Genomic DNA, 23,107 nt, shown 5'->3' on the forward strand with positions numbered 1-23,107 from the left:
TTACTATATTAATAATTTTAAATCTATTTTAACCATTTTGCAAATTATTAGTTTATATTTAATATTTAACAATAGAAGGCAAACTTAAGAAAATGAAAAATGGGTCAAATGTTTATTGTGGAAATGAAGAAAGCAAATAAAAAAAAATATATTGTTAATTTTCTCGAACACAAAACAAATAGCAGGTTCTTTCAGAATTATTTTACCAACATTCTTTGAAAAAGATTCAATTAAAGACAATTATTTGAACTTTTTCAAGACCTTAGTATATTATATAAAAAAAAGGAGAATTCAAGTATATAATTAAAAATAGATGCCACATTTAATATCAAAATTAATATTTATCTACTTAGACTTTTCTTACAAAAGTAACGAGACACAATCGAAAAAAAGGAGTGGACCAGATCGACTTTGCTTCTTGATTAGATATCCGAACGTTAGAGCTTTTTAACTCCACTTCGGAGTTCGGTCCCATATTTATTTACTTAAACTCCCCCGTTTTCATAAGAGAAATTTCATTAAGTGGGCTTAATAAGCTATTAAATATCAAGATTAGACCATAATATTTAAAAATATCTAAATATGGACTTTTGACCCAAAATCGGACAAAAATACCCCTCTGAACCCTATACATCTCTCACACTTCATTTTTATCATTTCAATCACACTCAAATCCACTCAAATCCTCTCTACTTAAGCGGGTTTCAAAAGAATCATGGGTAAGATTACTAACTTAATCATTTTTACAAAGTTTATGATTATATATGATAGAATGTAGCAAAAAAAATCGATCAGATCTGAAAACAAAGTCCAAAATCTGGGTTTAACTTGTTTGTACGATGGTATACGATGATGTACGATGAAATTTAAATTTTTGTACGATGAAATTTAGAATAAAAATTGCGTTCTGTACGATGTTGTACGATGCTGTACGATGTTGTACGATGCCGTACGATGCCTTTCTGTAAGATGATGTACGATTCTGTACGATGGTGTACGATGGTATACGATGCTGTACGATGATGTACGATATAGAAGCTTATTTTGCATAGTTTGACTATTTTTTGCAGTTTTTGTCATGATTAACGGCACTTGGGAGAAGGAAGGACACCAATGGGTTTTCACCAATGCAGAATTTCGTGCATTCGTAATTCCGAAAGAGGTAACGTACACGGAGTTAGTAGATTTCTTATACGAGAAGTTCGAGTTAGACAGATTCGCGTTCGACTTAAAACTCGAAGTCCCATATGCAGTCGGTACAAATCCAGTAGGTCCTGCCGTATTGAAGGACAATGGTGATGTTTCGCATTTTATGAAGCACAAATATCGTAATAGATTTCCACTCTGTGTAAGTTTGGTACCGAAACAGATCGAGGTCATTGCACCTATTGCGTATCGAGGAGTATGTAAAGGGAAAGATGTGGAAGTTGGAATGGTGTCTCACAATGAACCGAAGAAGAGACGGAATACTCTTGTTATCGAGGATCGACAAAATGATCCTATAATTGAAAACAAAGACGGTGGCTGTGACGATGACTTGTTTAACGAGTACAAGGGTGCCGGAAACGGTGACGAAGTATACAGGCGTGATAGAGATTGTAATCACAACAGTGACGAATATGATGGACACAATGGTGATGAATACGAAGATGGCGAAGGTGATGAAAACGAAGGTGGCGAAGGTGATGAAAACGAAGGTAGCGATGGTGATGAAGAGAATAGTGATGGATATGACGGAGATAACAATGGTAGAGGTGAAGAATTTGAAGAATTCGCCAATCCCGAAGAATATGAAGAATTTGTGGAAACGTTTACGGTACCAACGGGTCATTGTGAACCATCGAGTCAATGTCAGCGTGAGCCTCCGATGATCGGATCACCTATCGTTCCTTATTCATGGAAAGCACCCGAGTTCAGCGCCGATGATGTTGTGAAGGAAAACCCGAGTCATTATCCAAGTCATTCTTCTACAGGTAATTTAAGTGGATTCAAATGAGATTCAAGTATAATATGAAACCACATATTGTTTAACTAACCTTTGAAAGTAACAGGTAGCTCAGAAGAAATATATATTGGGCAGCAATTTGAAAACAAGCATGAACTGAAGAAACATATCCACTTGTACGCGTTGAAACATAATTTCGAATTTAGAGTGAAATCTTCTTCGAAAAAGAGATGGTATGTTCTATGCAAAAACGAGAGATGCACATGGAGGTTGAGGGGTGTCGTGCAGTGGTCTGAGATGTGGGAGATTACGTCGTACGAGGGTAAACACTCATGTGGGCGTGTTGTTCGAACAGAGGGCCATCGAGGAGCGGCACCATGGGTCATCGGTCACGTATTTAAAGACAAGTACTCAATTAACTCTATGGCGGAGTATTCGGCGCATAACGTCAGGGAAGAAGTGAAGACAAGATGGGGTGTGAACATATCGTATTTGAAAGCTTGGAGATCCAGGGAGAAAGCTATTGGGTACGTGCGGGGTACGCCGGAACAATCGTACCAGAAGTTACCGTCTTGGCTGTACATGTTGAAGCAAAAGAATCCTGGGACGTTAACAGACTTTGTGCAAGATGGTGACAAATTCAAGTATGCTTTCTTTTCCATTGGGGCGTGTCGTAGAGGCTTCAAAGCATGTCGGTCGGTCATAGCATTGGACGGTGCATTTCTGAAGACAAAATACGAGGGACAGTTGCTTTGCGCAATTGCAATGGATGCGAATTCACAATTATATCCACTTGCATTCGGAGTTGTAGATAGCGAGTGTCATGCTTCTTGGATTTGGTTTTTGAGAAGATTGCGAGAAGCTATCGGTGAAGACGTACCTAATTTGGCGTTCATATCTGATCGCCACGTTAGCATCATACATGGTGTCGATGTTGTGTTTCCTGGTATCCCTCACGGAGCATGTTACCATCATTTACAACTGAATGTCCAACACAAGTTCAAGACAGACCATTGTCGCTTTGAACTTTACGATGCGGCTTACGCCTTCAGTAAAACAGCATTCGAAGCTAATTTTAGACAGTTGAGACGTAAGGATGTCGAGATGGCAAAGTATCTCGAAGAAGTTGGTGTCGATCGGTGGGCCAGAGCTTTCTTTCCTGGAAAACGGTAAGAGTCTAGAACTTCTTTTGTACTGAATTTTTTATGTCGTTGATTATATAAATCAAGTATGTTTTATATAGGTACGACCTAATGACGAGCAACAACGCAGAAAGCTTCAACAACAAAACAAGGAATGCGAGGACGTTTCCCATTACGACGTTGCTCGAGTTTATTCGATTCACACTCCAAACTTGGTTTTTTGAACGAGAAGAGATAGCGAACAAGTTGAACACAAAATTGACACCAACGTGGCAAAATGATCTCGCACAGCTAAATAATAAGGCACAGTTCGTCAATGCGTACGGACTTGGTCTATATGAATGTCATGTCAAAGACATAAGAGGTGATTTCGATGTAGACCTTATGGCGAAGACATGCACTTGCGGACTACCACAACAATTGAATATCCCGTGTGAGCATTCTATCGCAGCAGCCCAACATCGAAGCGTGGACGTGTACTCGTTATGCAGTGACTTTTATTTGAAGGAGACGTGGATTGAGATGTACAAGGAAGCCATATATCCGGTTGGCAATGAAGATCAATGGGATGTCTCGGATGAGATAAAAAACATGAAAGTTTCGGAACCCGTTGAAAAGAAGCAAGCCGGTCGACCGAAGAAAAGTAAACAAGGAAGAAGAAGAATTAATCGATACCCATCTCAAGGCGAAAAGATTGTCGTCCAACGAAAATGCGGGAAATGTGGTGGTAGGGGACATAACAGAAAAACATGCACTTGGAGGGATTAAAACTTTAGACTTTGTGTTATTTTTATTTTTAAGTTTAAAACTTTAACGTTTATTTGAGTGACCTTTTTATCTTGTTTAATGGAGTGTCATGTCTCTTTGTGAATGTGTGAATTTTTGATGTTTTTTTTTTGTGAATCTCTTTTCATTGAATTACATGTTTATAAGGTACAATAAAAAAACATATTCAATCAATAGTCAACAAATCATCTCGATAGAAAACCAAAAACATAAAAAATAAACATCCGAAAATACAAAATCACGGGATAAGGTGGTTGTAGAATAAGTCCACACACCATTTCTTCCGGAACGTTCTCATATTGACACTTTGAAGAGTGTCAAATGATTCGTTCAGTACTAGGTGCTTGACATACTTCAGTGCGAACATCCCGCAATCACCGCTACAACACAAGAATAAGTAAAAGAAATTGTCAAAAAAAGTTGAAACATAACTTGAAAAAAAAAAAAAAAAAACTTCTAAAATAACTTGTCAATAAAAACTTGTAACAAAAAAAACAAACTTCTAAAATAACTTGTCAATAAAAAGATAATTGTTTAAAAGTTGTCAAAAAAAGTTCAATTAAGTAGTCAAAAAAACTTTTTTAAAAGAACTTGTAAAAATAAACAAACTTGTAAAAAAATGTAAACATGTTTACCTGTATGCACATTGTGGGACCGTGTCATCGACGACCCACGTCAGGTTTGTGAACTTAATTTCACCATGCTCACTCTCCCGGTAAGAGTGGCTATGGTTCTTGAAGAAACCACCTATGGCCACAATCCTAGCAAATGCTCGACTCCAAGTCTGAATAATAAACATTTTAACAATGTTAAGTAACCCTTATAATGTAATTAATTGTTGCTCTAAGGTAACATAACATTTTACGTACCTCCATCAGCTCATTGAAGTCCTTTTGATGCTTCGACGACTGCATGAGATCCTTTTGGCAGTCGAGGACGGTAATGGTCCACTCCTCGATGTCGATCCGAAATGTGAACCAATGAATGTTCTGGAAGTTCACGACAAACAGGATCTCGCGAGCACCATCCCAAGGCAAAATATCGGTGTCCCTATACCCAGTCATCGGGCTAATAGTTGCCCTCATGTCCCAGTCCACGGGTTCGGGCTCTGCTCCCAGCTCGATGGCCTTCTTGATGTTCGCTTCTTCCGTTCTGAATCGGCCGTACACGTGCTGGACCCACCGACAATCCATGATTCGGACGTCTTGCCGATATCCGTCGAGAGCTCGTTGGCGAGCCCGAACCATGTGAATCATAGCATCAATATGCTGAGACATTACAAACATATAGCGTTATTTTAAATTGATAGGGAAAGTGAAATTATATAATAACGTACCGAATCATGTAGCCATCTGGTTTCTGTCAATATCGTGTCGAAGAAAATCGTGTCTCCGTCGCACGTCTTCAGTCGAACAGACTCCATGAACTTGCCGTCCCACTTTTTTATCCGCACCCACTTAACGAAATTATCAAACTCTTTTTGCTTCGCGTCCTTCAACGGCTTGAACTTGGGGATCGGCTTTTCCAAATACTTAGGCCTCGTCGGATCAGTGAATTCGGCCCAACGCGACGTCTTCTGTCGCACTTGCCGATCTGGACGTGCCGGAGTAAGCTGTGCCTTCTGTCTTTTCCTTAGAGGAGTTGTGAGCGGGCGTAGCTTATCCGAAATGTCTTCTCTACGAGGACTCGACGAAGACGTCGACAACCTGGGAGAAGTCACCGGCCTGATCTCCGATCGCTTCGACGACTCGCGATGCGTTGAAGACGGCTTCTTCGACTTCTTCGATGACTCGCGATGCGTAGAAGACGGCTCTGACTTCTTCGATGACTCGCGATGCGTAGAAGACGGCTCTGCCTCATGCGATGGAGACGCCGGCTTTTGACTAGCCGCCGGAGGAGGAGGAGGAGGAGGGGTCCGGCGTTTACGACCATCAGCTTGGGTCGTGGGAATTTCACCCCCAGGCAAGCCCGTTGCGTCCTCGAACAAAATGTTCAGCCTCCTCCACATAGAAAGCTGAAAGTCAAAGTAATAAAATATGTCACAAAATTTAAACTTGTCACAAAAATTTAAACTTAACTCTAAAACGTTAAAATAAAATTTAAACTCAACTCTAAATTTTAAACTTAACTCTAAAACGTTAAATTATATTTAAACTTAACTCTAAAACGTTAAATTATATTTAAACTTAACTCTAAAACGTTAAACTATATTTAAACTTAACTCTAAAACGTTAAATTATATTTAAACTTAACTCTAAAACGTTAAATTAAATTTAAACTCAACTTTAAAACGTTAAATTAAATTTAAACTCTACTTTAAAACGTTAAATTATATTTAAACTTAACTCTAAAACGTTAAATTAAATTTAAACTCAACTTTAAAACGTTAAATTAAATTTAAACTCAACTCTAAAACGTTAAATTGATTTAAACTTGTCACAAAATCTAACCTGTCTAACACTCATGCGCTCAACTCTACGGTCGGTCGTGCAAAGAGAACGTAAGACTATCCCTTGTGACTGAATCATTCGTTTTTGGGATGCTAGCAGTTGTTCTTGAGATGCTCGCAGTTGTTCTTAGGAAGCTCGCATTTCTTCCCACATTTCCCGTGTTATGACAAAGGCCTCGGGAATGTCGGCGCGAGAGGTCGCTGTGGGCCTCGATCTCATTGCGGGAGTGGTCGGACGAGCAAGACGAACACGTGGAGTGTCTGACACGTGTTCGTCGTCGGAGTCTCCGACGATGGCATCTTCTGCAACAGTCGCGACTCGATCTATTTCTTCTTCGATGTCTCTCGGCTCTGTCGCATCTTCTCCCTCGACGTCTATGGGATACAGACATTTGCTCGTCTGTGTCTCGAGGAGAGTGAACATTTCTTTCTCTGGTGCCCTTGGTCTCAGCATTTGAAGAACACCCACCTACAATACATTAATAAACGTTACCAATATTCCAAAATAATGTAAAATACATTAATAAACGATAAATAATAAAAAGTTACCGTTTTTTTTATTCAAGACCGCCTTGATGTCTTTGCCCATTATGAGCACATTACTAGACCACGAGTGCATCCGGGGCACACGAATCCCCTGGTTCGACCCGAACCTCATCCCGATCTCTGGGATAGCCTCGTACGCCCAGTAATGAAGGGTATGGAGATTACCCGTCAATGTGTACTTGGCCTCTTTATGTGCCACATCCGGCTTGTCCTTCAACTTCTTTTGCTGCGTCTCGTGATAACGCCGTAGGTTCACCGACAGGCTGGAATACGTCTCTGCCCAACTCAAATTTCCCCAAGGCATCTTGAAGAAGAAGGGGAGGTCTTGAACGATGTATAGAAATTTCAACCACCTTTCATCGATGGCTTTGTTGGCCGGCTGCCCCAGAAGATACCCATAGACGAATACGAGCAGCCCGAGCTTGAACGCAGCGTCAGGGCTTCGACAATATGGTGAACGCGCTGATCAACGCGCTCAACTTGCTTCCGGCAACGCCGTTCAAGTGATCCGTGATCAATCCATCGTTGTTTCGCTCGTCTTGTTTGGCTTTGGTCGGACCGTCTTCATAAGTCATCCCCGAGACGAGTGCGTACTCGAGGCATCCAAATCGTACTCGTTTGCCTCCGATACCAAAATGTATCTCCCCCCGTACTGTCGCCTCGATCTTCTTCTGAAGGAGAGTATGTACGAGCACCGGTGAGAAACCAAGCTCGCTCTCCGTAAAAAATTGCTCGAACGGAGTCCCGAGGATTCGTTCTTTTATCCCGAGCTCATCGAATCTACTCCGTACAAGCTTCAAGATCCCCGTCCCACCGTAGGTGATACGCCCCGGGAATGAGACGTTGTATATGTAGTTTAAATTGTCCTAAAAAAACAACAACATTAAATCAAAATCACAATTCAATTTCCCGAGACCGCGCGCCGCGCAGAGACAGTCGCGCGCCGCGCATACGGGGATCTCTTTCATTTTTTTAAAAAATCATCGTATAGCATCGTACAGCATCGTATATCATCGTAAAACAAGAAATTAAATTTTTTTTAAAAATCATCGTATAGCATCGTACAGAATCGTATATCATCGTAAAACAAGAAATTAAATTTTTTTAAAAAATCATCGTATAGCATCGTACAGCATCGTATATCATCGTAAAACAAGAAATTAAATTTTTTAAAAAAATCATCGTATAGCATCGTACCGCATCGTACGACATCGTACAGAGTCGTACGACATCGTACAGAGTCGTACGACAATTTTTTAGAAAACATAAACCCATCGTACACCATCGTATCGCATCGTAGAGCTCTATGAATTTCATCGTACGACATCGTACAGCATCGTACATCTTACGATGCATCAATCTCATCGTACACTGGCCCTAATTTCAAACCCTAACAATCTAAATCCGACCCAAATCACCTCAAATCAACTCAAATCAGGTAATAACTAAGTCCTAAACCCTATTCTAACTATTTTCAACGAAGTTTAACAAGAAATTTCATGAAAACTTACCTTTTTACTTGGTTTTGAAGCTCGGGATTTCTGTCCGTCACCGCCGCCGGATCTCGAAGCATTTCCATCGTACGCCATCGTCCTCTATCGTACCGACTCGTACAAGATCGTCTGCCGTCATATCCCCTCGTACACGATCGTAGAGTTTTTTTTTTTTTTTTTGAAGTGAGCGAGTGAGAGAGAGATGAGTTTCGGGGGGAATGAGATGAGTTCAAATAGATTATAAGGGTATTTTTGTCCGATTATGGTACAAAAGTCCATTTTGGGATATTTTTCAATATTAGGGTCTAAATGAGATATTTAATGGGTTATTAAGCCCACTTAATGAAATTTCTCTTTCATAAAGACCCTTTCAAAACTAGCCGTTACTCTCTCCCTCTCTCTCTCTCTCTCTTTACGATTCCCTAATGGCAGCTTCTCTAGAGACACCGTCACCAATCCTCCTCAACAAGGCAACCTCTATCCAAAGTGTCTCTCTTCTTCTTGTCCTTTGTCATTCACTGATCTTCGTTTCTCATGCCTCATCTGTGCAGGACTCAGTTGGGTCTCCAATCTTCAGCCCATCTTCAGATAAGAGATTCTGGAGCGCCCTCCGAACCCGAATCGACGTGCTTCTCGAGGAACGCAGCTCTAAGCCCGACGATGATCGCAAAAATTCCACACACCCCGTTTGCACCGCCACCCAGATCGTTAGCTCTCTCAACTTTGCCTTTCTCGGACTCTTCTCTCTCTCTCTCTCTCTCTCTCTCTCTCTCTCTCTCTCTCTCTTTATTCATGGATATGTATGAATAGAGTGTCGGAGATTCATCATCGGGGCGAACGAAAAGATCGAAAGAAGACGCGCTGCTTTTGATGAGAGGGTTCGACTCGGTCGCTCAAACACTGTCTCAGCTATCCAGCAATTTGGACACCGCACTTCAGGTTGAGTCTCAAGTAGCGATCTATATGAATCTGGGTTTCATTTTGATCTTGATTTCGAACTTTGTATAGGGAGCCAATGATCTAGCAAAACCGCCGACGCTATCAGAATTGTTCCATGACGGGCTGAAGAGGCAAGAAAGCAAAGAAGTGGACGAGATAGAGGAACCGAATAATGCTGGAGTGAAGAGGAAATATAACAGCAGCCATTGCTCGGAGGAACAAAGAGACGACTCGAAGAGCGAGAAAGAGCAAGAATCAGTAGATGGCAAGCTCAAGAAAGCAAAAAATGTTGGTTTTTCTTTGAGCTTTTGTAAATAATATCAAATAATTAGTCAGCGGTGGTTGGTTGATTAATTGATTGATTGAATTGCCTAAACTTGTTGAACCAGCTCGCGGTTTCCATGGCCGCGAAAGCATCGTCGTTGGCGAGGGAACTCAAGTTCATAAAATCGGATCTGGGGTTCGTGCAAGAGCGGTGCTCGCTCCTCGAGGAAGAGAACAGAAGACTCAGGGACGGCCTCGATAAAGGAATGAAACCCGAAGAAGACGACCTGGTAAAACGAAAAAAACCATAACTTTGCAAACTGTTCCTTTTTTTTCTCGTTTTCTTTTGTTGAGTGGTGTGTTTGGTGGTGGTGGCAGGTGAGGCTTCAACTCGAGGCATTGCTGGGCGAGAAATCGAGGCTGGCGAACGAGAACGCGAATCTGGTGAGGGAAAACCAATGCCTGAACAGCTTGTGGAGTATCACCAGTTGACTTCTCAGGACTTCACTTTAGTCCCTGACTCCGATTACGAGCAAGTTGTGCAGGGAATGTGTTTAGACTTCTCATCTCCGCCACCGCCACCACGAATTCCAGAGGCCGACGAGGAGACCGAAGACACCGCCGAATGCTTTCAAACACCTTCCAATCATCTCCATGGATGATTGCGCTAAGCTATTCAATCAAGTTTGTTTCGCACGTTTTTGGTGTAAAATAACAATCTATTGTTATTAAGATATGTATAATTATTCAGTCACGCATTTTAACAAATAGATGAACTGCATTATTTTTCCTAAAAGAACGATACAACACAGAAGATAACAAACCGATGGGTTTGGTCATCATCGCGGCCGTGAGGCCTTGTCCTTCTCGATCTGAGCGACGAGCTTCTCGACGGCGGATTCCACGGCGTCTCGGCCGCCGATGAGGAGGCGCGTGACGACCTCCGGATCGGTCTCGAATCGCGCGTGGTCGAACTCCTTGCGGGCGTTCTCTCGGAGGACGTCGCGCCACGTCACGCCCTGGGGGTTTGGCCAGACGAAGTAGCGAGTGGCTCGGAGGACGTCGCGGTAGAGGCTCAGGGCCTCCCTTCGGGTGCTCGTGAGTCGCCGCCGAGTCGAGGACTCGTCGTCGTCTCCGTCTCCTGAGGGTTTGCGTTTCTCCTTCGCGAGGTGGCGATCGAGGAGCTCCTCCACGGTGTCCGGTCCTTCGTGGAGAAATCGCCGCCGGGATATCACCGTCGCGACGGCGTTCCGACGAGTGGCGTGAAGCGAGAGGCGTAATAGCTGCTTCGTCGTGGTTGTCATTGATTTCATCAGGCGGTGGGGATCGAGACCGTCGATTGCGAGGAATGCTTCAATTTTTATTTTTTTTAAATTATTTGTTTACACCAAATGACGTGAATGCCCACACTTCTGAAAGAGATCCATGACGTGTTGAGTTTGAATTCAGCGGTAGTACATCTCACTCTTTCAAAAGTTTAAACTTACGAAGATCCTATGCTAAAATGAAAAAAAAAAAGATAAACTTACAAACCGTAGTTCAGAGAAAAATTAGAACCAAGTAGTGTATGTCATCAAACCATACATGTTATTAGTGTATGTCATCAAACCTAGTGACACAAAATACTAAAATGGTAAGATTGTACCTCTGAATAATGTGGCATTTGTTTCTTCTCTGAGAACATATCTTGGGACGCTCTAAAACGCTCATAATAATATAATGGGTTATGAATTTACAAAACAAAACTATAAAACCTAAAAATATACATACCCAATTGAGATACCATATAATTGCATTGCGATACCTAAGAGTACAGTCTAACGCAATACCTAAGAGTACAGTTTAACGCAATGCCTAAGAGTACAGTCTAATAATAGATCGTCGTATTGAGTGGTTGGATCATAATCTCTTACCATCAAAATAGTTGCATGCTTAGCAACACCAACTATGAGAAATCCACTAATCCACATATGTTGGGTGAACAATTAAAGTTGTGTACTATAGTCAATGGCTAAATATGGATAATGGAAATTCTGCATCGTGGACTCCAAAATATGAGTCGCAGATTTCTAGCGACACATCAATGGTGACACTTGCAGACACTAGTACTTGAAGCTACGAGAAACCCTGGGATGTTGACCTTCCACTTTGTAGTGTCTTCTTTCTTTCCCACCTTGAACTTTTTATTCATGACATATTATTATGAATAAATTACATGATGCATGTTGAATTGGTTGACTAGCTTAATGAAATATATTTAGTATCCTTACTTTGAGGAGGACATTGACGAGAAAGTTAAGTAGTATATGTTATGCCGTTATTTTCACATGGTGTAAATAACACCCCGATAGAAAAAAAAAACAAAACATCAAGTCCATACACAAGGCCCAAGCCTACAAGCAAATTCACGCGCCAAGCTCCGAGTCAACTCTCATGAAATGTCTTTCAAAAGACTCTCAAATAATGGTTTCAAGCTAGACTTCTTGACAAATCTTCAAGACAAAACCACAAAATGACCACCCGGTCGACCAAATAAAATGATCACCCGGCCGGCCAAAAAAGAAGACCATCAGGCCATCTTCACTCGGCCAAAATCACCCGGTTGTCTTCACTCGGTCAAGATCACCCGGTCATCTTTACTCGGCCAAAATCACCCGGTTGTCTTCACTCGGTCAAGATCACCCGGTCGTCTTCACTTGGCCAAGATCACCCGGTCATCTTCACCCGGCCAAGACCACCCGGTTATCTTCACTCGGTCAAGATCACCCGGTCATCTTTACTCGGCAAAAATCACCCGGTTGTCTTCACTCGGTCAAGATCACCCGGTCGTCTTCACTCGGCCAATATCACCCGGTCATCTTCACCCGGCCAAGACAACCCGGTCATCTTCACTCGGCCAAGACCACCCGGCCATCTCCACTCGGCCAAAATCACCTGGTTATCTTCACTCGGTCAAGATCACCCGGTCGTCTTCACACGGCCAAGATCACCCAGTCGTCTTCACTCGGCCAAGACCACCTGGCCGTCTTCACTCGACCAAGACCACCCGGCCATCTCCACCACCTAATCAAGTACTTTTCACCAAACTCCTTGGTCTCTATAAATACCACATTCATTCACAACACAAAGTAAGTTTCTCTCAACTTGTCAAAACTCTACAAAAATCACACCACATCTTTCTCTCTCTAGAAAACATAGAGACGAGTACAAATTGTTCACCAAGAACATAATACAACACGACTAATGTTGAGCGCCGAGGGAAAACCCTCCGCCGAGGCTGCTTCGTCGTGGTTGTCATTGATTTCATCAAGCGGTGGTGATCGAGACCGTCGATTGCGAGGAATGCTTCAATTTTTTTTGTGAATGCCCACACTTCTGAAAAAGAAGAAAGAGATCCATGACGTGTTGAGTTTGAATTCAGCGGTAGTACATCTCACTCTTTCAAAAGTTTTACGAAGATCGCTAAAATGAAAAAAAGATAAACTTACAAAACGTAGTTCAGAGATAAATTAGAACCAAGTAGTGTATGTCATCAAACCTTACATGTTATTAGTGTATGTCATCAAACCTAGTGACACAAATGGTAAGATTGTACCTCTGAACACACCACCTCCTGTGTGGAGGTCGTGGGTTCAATCCCCACAAAAAAAAAAATAATGTGGCATTTGTTTCTTCTCTGAGAACATATCTTGGGACTCGTCCCGACTATTGGAAGGAAATGGAAATTACATTTTCAATAAGCTACCTTCCATTGTTTAGTGAAAATGGTATTTCCATTAGGTATTTTGGTGCCTTCCATTACTTATTGGAAATGGAATTTCCGTTAAGCTTAATGGAAATCCATATTTCCATTAATTTCTAATAAGGAATTAAAAAAAATCAAATTTAAATGGTAAATAAAAAGGACTAAACTGTTAAAATTTTAAAAGAATGTACTAATATGTAAATTGAATTTCATCTTTATTAATAACTTTTTAAAGATATAGTATATTAGAAATGTTTTTTTTTTCTTCTCTAAAAGTGTTTTTTCTCCTAATATGTAATTAACTTTTTATTAATTACGTCAGCCCGTCAAAAGATTCAAATGACAATTTGAGATAACCGCTCTTCAAAGATCCGGAGATACGAAGCCCGTCAACCCGGTCGATCCTCATACGAATAGGTCTCCAATAACAGGTGTCCCAAGACACAATAGTGAGTCCCAACTGACGCACGACGTGTCCCCTGCAATCCGGAGCTCGCAACCTCACCTCCCATACTATAAATATATGACGATCAAGTCTATGTCGGGCACATTACTTTCATTTTCGATCTTTCGATTCTTATCTTCAAGTTAACACCTTTGTACTGTTTTGAGTGATTATAATACAAACAGTCCCGAGCTTACTTTATATTCTTCTTTTCGTCCATGTTTATTGTCTAATTTGTCAAGAGTTTCGATTTGGTCTTGTTACGGAGAATTGAGGTTCATTTACAAATCTAAATCGACCAATTTCCTTTCATAAATTTGTCGTGATTGCTTTAGTGTGGTTTCTCAATTAGTCATCGATTACTGACATCTTTATCACTAATTACACTTATGACATGTATTCTCTAGTTTCTTAGACTTACATGAAAAATTAGAAAACTATCATCATTTGAATGATCGGGACTGCCTTCGAGTTAAGGATATGTGAAGAAATGAATGACCGTTTGTACTTTAAACTTTTTTCTTTAATCTCAAGAACAACCATGATCTTCTTCGTATATGAGAACAAGAAAAATTAGCACTAGAAGTGTATATATATATATATATATATATATATATATATATATATATATATATAATAAAAAGAACAGTTCTCCTACTTTCATCCTTCATCTAGAGGATTTTTTTCTCCCTTCTTTTACATTTATTACTCTATCTCTCTTTAATTGCTATTGGGAAAATAAATCTCACAATATATAATAGAAATAAGAAATGTAAATAACTTGATGTTGATACCTAACAATGAAAGACTTTCGTAAATTATCATAATGATTACTATAAATATATTTTATCATATTGTATAACATATATAATATATGAATCAATATTAGTCAATATATTTTGTATCATTTGTAAACAACTAGCCACTTGAGGAGAGAAATTTTAAAATAATAGTCCAACTATTAGTTTATTAGGGAAATAGCCCAAATTATTATGAGTTTTCAAAATTGTCCTTTACCCCCAATTTTATTTACAATTCGTACGTTCATTTTCTCCAGACCCACCTTTTCTTCTTCGTCTTCTACGCATCAAATCCCCAAATGCTTATTCTCCCTGCAACAAACTCTAGCCTAACCCTAAACCACCATAACCAAAATCCTTACGATTCCTCTTCATTCCTCTTCCCTCGCAAGGTCGCCGATCGCTCACATCCGAATCTTGTGGTCGTGTGGTATCATGCTTCGCGTAGCTGTTCTCCGTCGTGACTCCGACGAGATAGAGCCTGGCGGGGGAGTCTTGGTGCTCAGCCTCGGCGGTGCCGGAGAGATCGGCGACGCTCAATGGCAGAGGATCAGCAAGAAGTGCCTCGCCGAGGCCGCGATCAGCGCGCTGATCGTCCACACCACGCGGCTCTTCAGCCTCCACGCGAACTCCTCGTCTCCGGCGGGATCGGATCCCGCGACAGGCTCTCCGCCGTCGTCGCGGATCGCGCGAAACCCTAGGATCGCGCAGCTCCTGAGGCTCCTCCCGAACTCGACTCGCCACCGCACCACTGTGCCTTTCTCGAGCCTTAGGTCGCCGGAGGGAAGCTCCATCTCCAGCTCGCGGACGCGGTCGAACCACCGGAGGATCTGCGAAGGCGAGGTCTGCGACGGAGGTGAGGGGTTGCGGATCAACTTTCTCTTTTCCTCGTCGGAGACGCTCACCGGAGCTCCCGCCGGGACTCGCGGCGATTCTTCTTTCCTCGGCGAGGCGCGGGCGCGGCGATGGAGGCTCGGCAAGGAAGAAGAAGAGAAGATGAAAGGAGGGAGAGAGAACTGATTTTGGAAATAAGATTTACTGTCGTATTTACTGTTAGATTAACTAATAAGTAAATCGTATTTACTGTCGTATTTACTGTTAGATTAACTAATAAGTAAATCGTATTTACCGTTAGATTAACTAATTCTCAACTCTGATACTTTTCCTGTTATGGTAAATAAGATTTACTGTCGTTATTCTTATGGTAAATAAGATTTACTTTTGTTCTTGTTACGGTAAAAAAGATTTACTTTTGTTCTTGTCATGATAAATAATATTTACTATTGTTCTTGTTACGGTAAATAAGATTTACTGTCGTTCTCGTTACAACCAATATTATTTACTGTAGTTTTTGTTATTGTTAATTAGATTTACTAATTTTTTTGTTATCAACGATTTTATTTACTATTATAGTTAATAATATTAACCTAAGGGTACTATTGGAATATTAGAATATTGTCATGATAAATTGGCTATTTTCCTAAATATGTTAATAGTTGGGCTATAATTTTAAAGTAGGGGTGTTGTTTTGGCTAGTTGTTTAGCCGACCCTTTCTTATATGTATATTAAAATTATAATTACTAATACTATATTATACTATATCAATAACATACATATATATATTTATATATATTCTTGGAAAAACTATATGATATTAATATTAAATGTAGATTTTATATGTTATTGTTTGATATATAATACACTTTTGCAATTTAACGTAACAATATATATTATTAATATAAATATAATAAACTTTTCTTATTTTCTATTTCTCTATATTTTGAAAAACTTCGAATCATAAAATTGTTTTCTTTCTACTTTTTGTTACTTTTTAAATATCATTGACAACGATTTTGTTAAATTTAATTTATAAAATTAAAAACGTACAACTTACACTATTTTCCTTATGTTTTTCACTTTTTGTTTAAAAACAATAATAATTTTGTTGACTCATTGCGGATTGTTGACTCACGAGAAACAAAGCTAACAACTGATATACATATCTAAAATTAATAAATAAATAAAGAAACGAAAACAAGTTATAAAAAAGATTTAGAAACTTGCTAGCCACCAAATCTATTCTATTATGTTAGTATAAATATGACATATATATATAAATACATAGAGACCGACTTCTAAACCAAAATCGGAATCAAAATCCTTTATCAATCAACATTCTTCTGACAAATCAAAATCCAATATAAATCAGCATTCTTCCTAGACATGATCACCTTTTGGACATGTTTAGTCATCATCACAAGTTTACACATGAAACATAGATCGATTCTTATGGTTCAATCATTCAATAAAACAAAGATTTAACATGACATATTTCCACGAGCCAACATATAACCAGACAGACATATATCATCGGAAAAAAAAGGTAAAAACCATTTTGAGGTTCACCAGAGAAGAATACAAAGCCAAGCAACCTAAAACCAATTACTACAACAGTAATATCACGTGCAAATTCATAGAAGCCAAACAAAAAATGAAGAATTTGCATGAACGAATCACACACACTTCTTACAATATCCATACGATATAATTAATATATATAACATAAAAGTAAAAGAGTAAAGCTAAACAATCAATACTCTATACATCTAAGAGATTCAATCATAAAGAACCTAGTGAATAAGAAGAGATTCAAAGAACCTAGTAAAAAAATCATCACGCAATTGACATAAATAATAGACAACCCATTAAATAGAAAGTAAACTACGTAAATAATAGAGTACCAGCTCAAAATACACCCATAAGGCTACATATTTAAAGTACTACCACGCGCAAATTCATAGAAACCAGACAAAAAATGGGCGAATCAACAGACACTACAAAGGGCCTACTTACGACATCCATACGACATAATTAATATCTAGCATAACATATAATGGTAAAGCTAAACAACCGGTACTCTATACATCTAGAGATTCAATCAGAAAGAACCAAGTACAAAAAATCAAAGAGATACAATCATTAAGAACCAAATTAAAAAAAAAAACTAAGAGAGTCAATCATAGAAAACCGTAAAAATCTAAGAGATTCAATCACAAACCAAGTAAAAAAAATAGCAACGAACTGCAAGGAAGCCAAAAGACATAATATGGAACTCCACAAAGACCGAGAATAGAAACTTTTCTCTCAAAATGATCTATAATCCAAGCATGGTGGTGACAGTAATCGAGCGAATCTCCCAAAAACGAATATGTTTGCCATGCACAGAAACAAATAGTTCTCATATCAGAATTCACCATTCAGAGATTATACCCAACCTCACATCTAGAAAATGACTATTCGAGATAACCAGAGATCCAAATAACATAGCCAAAGTACGAGTAAGTACGGTAAGTCAGCCAATGCGTATCAATACTCACCAAAAAGAAGCGTCGACCAATGATTCATTCAAATCCCGTATAACCAAAAAAGAAACCCGACCTTTGGAAAATATGCATCTGTTTATAGGCCAGAACAACTCAGCTACAACCATTTAACCTTAAATATAGGGAAAAAGACAGCTAGTACCAGCTGCTAAAATAAACAAAACTATCCAGATAGATGAGCTAACAGAAGCAAAATACACAATCCCAAAATATAAGCAATCAGACAAAAATATAAGTCCCTAGATGTCAATACACGGTCCCAAAATATAAGCAACCAAACACATGACATAAGCCCATTGGAGAACTTATACCATAGTGACTCGTCAGAGAGAAAAATTGGTACAGAAAAACTGAGAACCAAAAATCCCTGAAGATACTGCAACCAAATAAATTCCAACCTTACTAATCCAAGCATGTTGTGACGGTAATCTAGCGGACTTCCCAAAAATGAGTATAGTTTGCTATGCGCAGAAACAAATAGTTATCTCAAATCAGAATTCGCCAATAACAGATTATACACATGGCGAATCACAGGTTATACCCATACTCACACCCAGAAAACGACTATTCGAGACAACCATGGGTACAAGTGAGAACGGTAACTCACCCAACGAAATTAGTACTCACCAAAAAGAAGCATCCTGGAAGAAACGTTTTTTGTTTATAGACCAGAACATCCCAGCTTCCACCATTAGACCTAAAATATCCAGAGAGATGAATTTAACATAAGCAATTACACCATCCCAGTCAATGCATGGTCCCAAAATATAAGCAATTAAAAACATTAAATATACCCGTTGGAGTACTAATACCATAATGACTCGTCAGAGGGAGAAATCCGTACAGAAAAACTTCAAAGAAAAAATCCTGAAGACACTGAAACCAAATAAATTCCAACCACTGATCAATTGCGCAACAAGTGTAGCACTAGGATGGCAAGAACCTTACATTAGAGAAACCCAATATAAAGAACAAATCAACATCACTTGGTATAGATGCCCAGACCAAGAATAACCTCACAGAGACCGATACCTTACAGAAATGGCCTCCCAATCTTTGAAGTAGTTCTCTAAACAATTGTGAAATCTTGAGTGAAAGATTTCAACAAAATTGCTCAAGGTGCAAAATGAAAGATAATTTTAATTTTCACTGCGTTCGTGTCTGGTCCAGATGGTTCGCTAGATGGACTCTCTGTTCATTCCCTAAATTTGGGCATCAAAAGAGCAACTGACTTTTATTTCACATTCCCTTTCATGATTAGAAAACACACCTAGATTCTGAATAAGATATCTATAGAGATTACTTGACGTACATCAATATTTAAATTCACATATTAGAAACATATTAAATCATGTCAGGAGGATTTAGTTAATTTTAAGAAATTACCCTTCTACTAAATCTGCTGAGGTATTAGGTATTCATAAAAAAATAAAATAAAAAACTTTTAAGGGCATACACAGGTTAGTAAGCTAGAAGGTAAAATTGAAAATGCTCGGAAATCATATGTAATTGCATTTAATATATATTTGCATTTTCAACGTCATCGATTTTGTTGATGATCCAGGTTTATAGTTTCACTTGCACATATCAGTTTTCAACAATCGTGGATCAACAGTTTTGACATTATTTTAATAAAGCATTCCAGCATTTGCACAGCTGTAAATAAAATTCAGTAATAAAATTCAGTAATATATATAATGAGAATTTAGAGTTGATCTGAGTCAGAGAAAGCTTTCTGTACCGATTCAAGGACGGCCTCGCAATAAACGCATTGAGGCTGGTTTACCGCAACAAGTCAGCTCTGGAAATTACGAAAAATAAAAGAGTCCCAATCCATGAAGATCTGTCACACTTGAGTAAAAAGAAGCCCATAGAAATAAATCAGCTCGGCTTGCTATAAACTGACCCAGACCATCTTGAAAGAAGAGAGAAAGGCAAGCCAATATACCATCTTGACAGAAAATCAACCGAACATAAAAACAGAAAAATCCAAATGCATTGGGTTTGTGTCTTGACCATATCTGCAAAAGAGTAATACCACAAGAATTGAAATTTAAAGCACACCAAGACATCACTCAGCTAACAAAGTAGTGATCTCACTTTAAGGCTTTGATGCCATTAAAAAACAGTTGTTAGTACTGATATAAAGCACTTTCATGAGCCTGAAACCTTGAACTATATATAAAATTATACACATATAAAGATAGAAACTCAATGGGGCCACAAGTGTTGATATTATTATTGAAGGTCGCATGACCGATTACATCATAGAAGAATAGATAAAAAAAAATTAAAAAAAAATAAAAAAACAGTTATATGTCCCTACCAACCAAAGGAAGGTCAAGACAATCTACAAGGCTTACAAAGGAAAATACCTTCATATATAAATAATATAAGAAAACTAAGAAGATAATTCAGAAGCCCTGGAAGCGAAAAAACATCATAGAATACTATAAAGAAGTAGAGATAGAGAGACCTTGGGCTATTAGAACTTACAGTTTTCCTTCCCGCGATATCTCTTCTTTTCATCCTCAGTTTTTAGTTCGCTGACGACGCCCTCATTTTTGGAGACGCGTCGAGGCAAAGTCGGCTGAACCTAATGGAAGTGATTAATAGTTTCTGCGCTGCCTCCGGTCTTAATTTCCTGGGTATCAATCTTGCTCCTGCGGAATCAGCGGCCATTGCTACTTCTTTTCATCCTCAGTTTTCATTCTTAATAAACCCCGAATGCTGATTTATTTTCTATCGACGCGTCTCCAAAATTAAGCACAACTATCTATCACCCCTGATCCCATCATGATTTATTTTCTTATATGGGTTATGCCTATGCTATGATATAACTTCATATATAGACTTTTAATTTGTCCCATAAGCAGAAGCGATCACAACAGATTTGTATTCTACAGATTTGCTTCGGCTCAATCAAAAGGGAAAAAAACCAACCTATTCTGGCCTTTTGAAAATTGAGTGAAGTGATCCTCCCAACTCAATTGAAATCCTGAGTCCTAGATGAGAGAGACAGAATTAATAAATCTCTGAAAGCTTGAAGATATATTGGCATGCAAAAGCTGACAAGAACAATTTTCAGATGAGAATCCAACCTGCTTTGCGCTGAATCTCCCATTCCGGCCAGATTTCCAGTCACGAGAGAACTGCTCTATAAGCTAGTATCTCCATGAAATATTCCGCAAAGACTACACCGACAGTACAGAAAACAAAGACAAAGTGACAAGTGTATAACATCGCTTACCTATTCGGTATAATGATAACAGTACCAGTAAGATTCATTCAGATGTTAGCAAGAGGCCAATGAGCTAAAGCATACGCCTTAATAGTACAGAAATTTAAACCATGTTATATCTGACACATCTACCAGTATGTTCGTGAATTCTGTGATACATGTCCGTTGAGTAATAAATTAATGAAAGAAATAATCAATTAATTAAAAACGACAGAACTAGAGAATAGTCTCGCTTGATATTCATATTTATAACAAATACTTTCATTTTTATTTCTAAATTTAGTTCAGGAAGAATCTCAGAAGGTATTTGTGGCCCCAAAATAAAATGCAGTTATTTTTGTTTAAAACGAGAAGTCAAAAGTACTTAAGTTGTGAACTCCTTTTGTGAGATGAAGCATAATACTTTCAAACAAAAATAATTGCATATGTAAAACTCAGTGCTTTACATAGTTTCCATCTCTTATCTTAATATGCAACAAAACAAATGAGCAGGTTAAGAAGATGAGTGCATTAACCATGACCTGACTATTGAACGAGCAGAGTTCAGACACATAAATATGAACAAATTACCTCAAAATCTGAATGAGATATATCATGCTCTGTCCTTGGATAATGCTCCTAACCGATGAGTGGGTTAATAAGATGAGTGCATAAACAAAGACAACAAACAGAGTCTTAAGAGAATAATATATTGCTTCCCTTTGTGTCATGAACCATGATCTGACTATTAAACGAGCAGAGTTCAGACACATGAATATATGAACAAATTTGACAAAAAGCATAGCTAAAAAGACCTTTTGATCGAATTTGAAATTTTAAAGAGATCAGAAACTCAGCCAACTCTTCAATAACATTATGTGTCCCTCAATGAATAGTTCCTAACGTTGTGTGTCAAAATTCTTATAAAGGGTATATACTTCTTTTCTTTCGCAGATTACCTATCTCCGGTACTGTGAAACCACATCAAAGTTTCATGAATCATCGAACGTACCTACATCTCCTGGTCGTTCTCACCAAGGGACCGATCAATACTCCGCAACTGATCCGGCACGGGATTGGTCAGAACTCAAAGCCTTGTTTTCACCTGTGACCGAAAAAATATATGTATATAAAAAAACACCCCACATTAAACAAACATAAAATTTTCACACCAGTTCTGAGATTATGATTGTTTCACATACATCCACAAATAAAAAATATGGAGCTTTGAATATATATAAAAAAAAAGATCCAAAGCCCCCAGTCCTTCATGCCTGGGATGTTCAGTAAAATGCCAATTAGATATGATAATAGATACACTGTCATGAATTAGATGTCTTATATACACTGTCATCGCCGAATCAGACGAACTTCAGCGAGCAGTCAACAGTGGGAGCCTGGCGATCTCTTCGATGACGCGCTCCAGCTCTGTGCTATGAAAGATCAATTTTACCTTGATGTAATTGGTAAAGGTAAGTAAAAAAACAATGCATGATAATGCCGCTTGTAGAAATCAGTTAATAAAACAAGAAGATGTAGAAATCGGTAAATAAAACAAGATATTGTTCACATATACCAGTGGTCTTCTTAGAGTGTTGAAAGACCCATGTCCCTCGGTTGCTGTCTTTCTCGATTCCGATGTTCCTTACAAAGCGCATTGATCTCACTCGCCATAGAGAACGAGCAGAATGGCTCAATTCCTCTCGCAAAGCCTGTGTAAAGATATCGAGTTAGAAACATATACACAGAAAAGTAAAAGAATATATTCGAATGAAAAAAAAAGTACTCCCTATTTATAGCTTTCATTGTTCGATAATGACAATGGTTCTTATATGTCTCTACATTGTACTGTTCTAAAAGGCATCGACAAGAAACGAGCTGGTGGCCCATGTTAAGTCGAACCAGAAACAACCTAGATAATAAAACAACAACAAATCTATGATTAAAAG

At 38.9% G+C, this 23,107-nt stretch overlaps 2 protein-coding genes and 1 pseudogene across 3 annotated transcripts; 1 reads left to right on the forward strand and 2 right to left on the reverse strand.

Annotated features, from left to right (window-relative positions):
* Nucleotides 1–1,228: 1,228 nt before the first annotated feature.
* Nucleotides 1,229–8,457, reverse strand: LOC149388637 (uncharacterized). The gene is made up of 6 exons (XM_089622485.1): nt 8,380–8,457; nt 5,210–5,887; nt 4,743–5,141; nt 4,509–4,657; nt 4,149–4,253; nt 1,229–1,274 (listed from the first exon to the last, which is right to left on the reverse strand). The coding sequence occupies exons 1-6, from the start codon at nt 8,455–8,457 to the stop codon at nt 1,229–1,231; spliced, it is 1,455 nt and encodes a 484-aa protein (XP_089478611.1).
* A 269-nt stretch (nt 8,458–8,726) lies between these two features.
* LOC149388638 (uncharacterized) lies at nt 8,727–10,332 on the forward strand (annotated as a pseudogene). The gene is made up of 6 exons (XR_016300962.1): nt 8,727–8,831; nt 8,913–9,068; nt 9,172–9,300; nt 9,370–9,588; nt 9,690–9,854; nt 9,943–10,332. The product of XR_016300962.1 is annotated as an uncharacterized LOC149388638 (transcript).
* Nucleotides 10,333–10,403: 71 nt separating this feature from the next.
* Nucleotides 10,404–10,877, reverse strand: LOC149388639 (uncharacterized). Its single transcript, XM_089624508.1, has one exon. The coding sequence runs from the start codon at nt 10,875–10,877 to the stop codon at nt 10,404–10,406; it is 474 nt and encodes a 157-aa protein (XP_089480634.1).
* Between the last annotated feature and the right edge of the window lie 12,230 nt (nt 10,878–23,107).

Source organism: Urtica dioica, chromosome 8, assembly GCF_054948205.1.
Source record: "Urtica dioica subsp. dioica isolate 48M chromosome 8, U.dioica_male_clone48M_v1_H2, whole genome shotgun sequence".
Classification (NCBI taxonomy): domain Eukaryota; kingdom Viridiplantae; phylum Streptophyta; class Magnoliopsida; order Rosales; family Urticaceae; genus Urtica; species Urtica dioica.